Below are 3,193 nucleotides of genomic sequence, written 5' to 3'. Positions count from 1 at the left end.
AAGATATAAAACCTATGAAGTTTCTCCCTAAGGGTTATGTTGGGCGCATATCCTTGTGTTACTAACCTGAAGGCCTCGCGATGTAGACCAGCTGTGTAATTTTCCAACCGCCAGTGAGGCAATTACAGAAGGCTCGCCGTGTTTTTTTTGTTTTTTTTCTTTCTTCTCCATCTTTCTCGTTCTCGTTCTCTTTTTTCTTTCTCATTCTTCCTCTCGCTACACGCACACGCACGCACAAACACACAAACACACACACACACACACACACACACACACACACACACACACACACACACACACACACACACACACACAAACACACACACAGACATACAACACACACACATACACAGACACACACACACACGCACACCAACAAACACACACACAAACAAAAAATCATACACACATATATACGTACATATACATATTTATTCATTTATTTACACACATACACACACACACACACACACACACACACACACACACACACACACACACACACACACACACACACACACACATATATATATATATATATATATATATATATATATATATATATATATATATATATGCAGCATATACATGCACACATACTGAGTCTGATATTGACATCACCTTTCACATCCATATCAAAGGTGCAGCATTGTGTAATGACGGGGAATTTTCCTCAAGTGGTAATCACATTTTTTTCTTTAATTTACTGTTAATATCTAATTACATATCAAATGCTTTGGTATTACAAGCAAATAAAGTGTAAATCAGTGTGTAACGAAGCTGTTGCACACTGAACGAATGAAACTGAGCGGTAAGCAATTAAGGGGAAGACCTTTTCGTAAACTGACAAAATTGGCTGGAAAAAAACAGCGAGATGATAATCCCACCAATAACAACCATTAGAAAATACTATGAAATACCAATTTAGAAAAGCAATGAATATAGTGAAGTTAAAAGGCAAAAGACGAGTCCCTTTTCGAACACACAACCGACCTGGCAAGTTGATGAGTGGACAGCAGTTGGCCAGCTTCCTCCTGCAGCAGACAGCCGGTGAGGGGAGGTTGAACCAGTGGAACAGCACAGGAGAAGCCATTGCCCCTTGAAGCAGGAGCGTTCCCACGAGCAAGGTCAGCGTGTACGCCATCTTCCCCTGAAACGAACGGAGAGTGAAAGGAAGGCTCACGGCGCCCGGGGGGATGGCTGCGTCGTGGGTGCTACAGGGGAGGGAGGGGGAGGGGGAGGGGGCGCGTGTGTGTGTGGGAGAGAGTGAAAGAGAGGGAGGGAGGAAGACAGAGAGAGCGAGGGGGGGGGAGAAGAAAGAGAGAGAGAAGGAGAGAGGAAGAGAGAGGGGGAGGAAGAGAGTGAAAGAGAGGGGGGGGAGGAAGACAGAGAGAGAGGGGGGAGGAGAAAGACACAGAGAGAGGGGGGAGGAAGAAAGAGAGAGAGGGGGGAGGAGAAAGACAGAGAGAGATGGGGGAGGAAGAAAGAGAGAGAGAAGGGGAGGGGAAGAAAGAGAGAGAGGTGGGAGGAAGAAAGAGAGAGAGGGGGGAGGAAGGAAAGAGGGAGAGGGGGAGAGGAGAAAGAGAGAGAGGGGAGGGAAGGAGATAGAGAGAGAGAGGGAGGGGGGGAGAGAAAGAGATAGGGGGGAGGAGAGAGAGAGATACGGGGGAAGGAGAAAGAGAGAGAGAGAAGGGGGGAAAGAGAAAGAGAGTGGGGGAAAGAAGAGAGACAAAACGGGGAAGTAGAAAGAGAGAGGGGGGGGGGCGAGAAAGAGAGACAGTGAGAGAGAGAGGGGGGGTAGAGAAGGCAGAGAGGGAGATATAGATAGATAGATAGATAGATAGAGAGAGAGAGAGAGGGAGATATAGATAGATAGATAGAGAGAGAGAGAGAGAGAGAGAGAGAGAGAGAGAGAGAGAGAGAGGGGGGGGGTGAGGGAGAAAGAGAAGGCGGGGAGTGTGAAAGAGAAGGAAGGAGGGAGGGAGGGAAACAGACAGACAGACAGACAGACAGACAGACAGACAGACAGACAGACAGATAGATAGAGAGAGAGAAGAGCTTACCCATCGTAAGTGATTTGCACATTGCCTTCTGAAACGCAACGGAAGGAACGCAAAGTAACGTTGAATCGTTGTGAAACAGTTAACCTAACGAATGTACCAGTTGCGCGTCATAGCAGCAGTATAGTTGTTAAGTTGGCATAAAAAATGTGGCACTTAATGTAGTTGCTTATTCTTTTCTTTTTATCACCAGAAACGTTAAATTATTTATATCACTGATTGTTAAACTGTACAATAAAATACTACGAAGCATCAGAACACGAAACGGCTGCATATTAACAGTGTTTTTCAACAGACGCAACCCCGAAGTTTCCAGTTCCGCTCCCTTATTGCTACATGGTATCGGACGTTGATGCATATGATCGCACTGCTGAATGTTGCGTAACTGGCGGCGAGTAACAACAAGAGGCAGTCTTGCACGCACACACCAGGTTATGTTACCAAACACTTACCAAAAAAAGAAGAAGAAAAAAACAGTTTTCATATTGGAGTCCGGATTGCGCAAGAAAACTGAATAATTTCCCGTGAACTCCTCGATTAGAGAGAAAGTGATAAGAATGTACAAATTATATATACACTTTGTAAACGAGTCACGAAAGAGGGGCAACGACTGGTAGAGTAGCGATGAGTAGACGAGCGAACGATCGGAAAAAAGCACTTCAAAGGAAGGAAGACTGCAGACGACGCACGTACTCACTTGCGTCTTTGGTGGCGGCCAAGACGGTACAGTGAGGGTCTGCCCGACTCGTCCTCTTATATGCTTTCTCTTCCCGCCGCTCCTTCGCCGCCCTCTCCCTCGCCGACAGTGCCCTCAGAGGGCCAGGCTCGCGCCCCCCGAATATTAGCTACGCCTTCTTGCTCAATGGGTAACAGATGGGGAAATAAACAAGGCTGCCATTTGTAAAATCACGATCATTGTCATTATCATTAATTATATTTCCCTTATTATCCTTATTATTATTATCATTATTGTTGTCACTATTTCTATTATTATTACTGTCATTGTTATCATTATTATTATCATTGTTGTTATTGATATTATCATTATTACTATTATTATTGCTCTGATCATTATTAATATTATTGTCATTGTTTTCATAATTATTGTCTATTATTATTATTGCTCTTATCTT

At 44.4% G+C, this 3,193-nt stretch overlaps 1 protein-coding gene across 2 annotated transcripts in view; it reads right to left on the bottom strand.

Moving 5' to 3' along the window:
- The window catches only part of LOC113826352 (uncharacterized), a 15,192-nt gene extending 12,303 nt beyond the window's left edge, over positions 1-2,889 (bottom strand). Inside the window, exons 1-2 of one of the 2 annotated variants that reach the window (XM_027379221.2) lie at positions 2,758-2,889; positions 994-1,150 (exon numbers count right to left, since the gene is read on the bottom strand). In XM_027379221.2, coding sequence (XP_027235022.1) covers positions 994-1,144 — 151 coding nt within the window. In that variant the 5' untranslated portion in view covers positions 1,145-1,150; positions 2,758-2,889. Of the gene's footprint in view, positions 1-993; positions 1,151-2,753 lie in introns of both variants that reach the window. The other variant, XM_070125964.1, reaches the window with a different exon arrangement.
- Between the last annotated feature and the right edge of the window lie 304 nt (positions 2,890-3,193).

Source organism: Penaeus vannamei, chromosome 10 (genome assembly GCF_042767895.1).
Source record: "Penaeus vannamei isolate JL-2024 chromosome 10, ASM4276789v1, whole genome shotgun sequence".
Classification (NCBI taxonomy): domain Eukaryota; kingdom Metazoa; phylum Arthropoda; class Malacostraca; order Decapoda; family Penaeidae; genus Penaeus; species Penaeus vannamei.
This window is presented reverse-complemented; position numbering and strand designations above follow the sequence as displayed.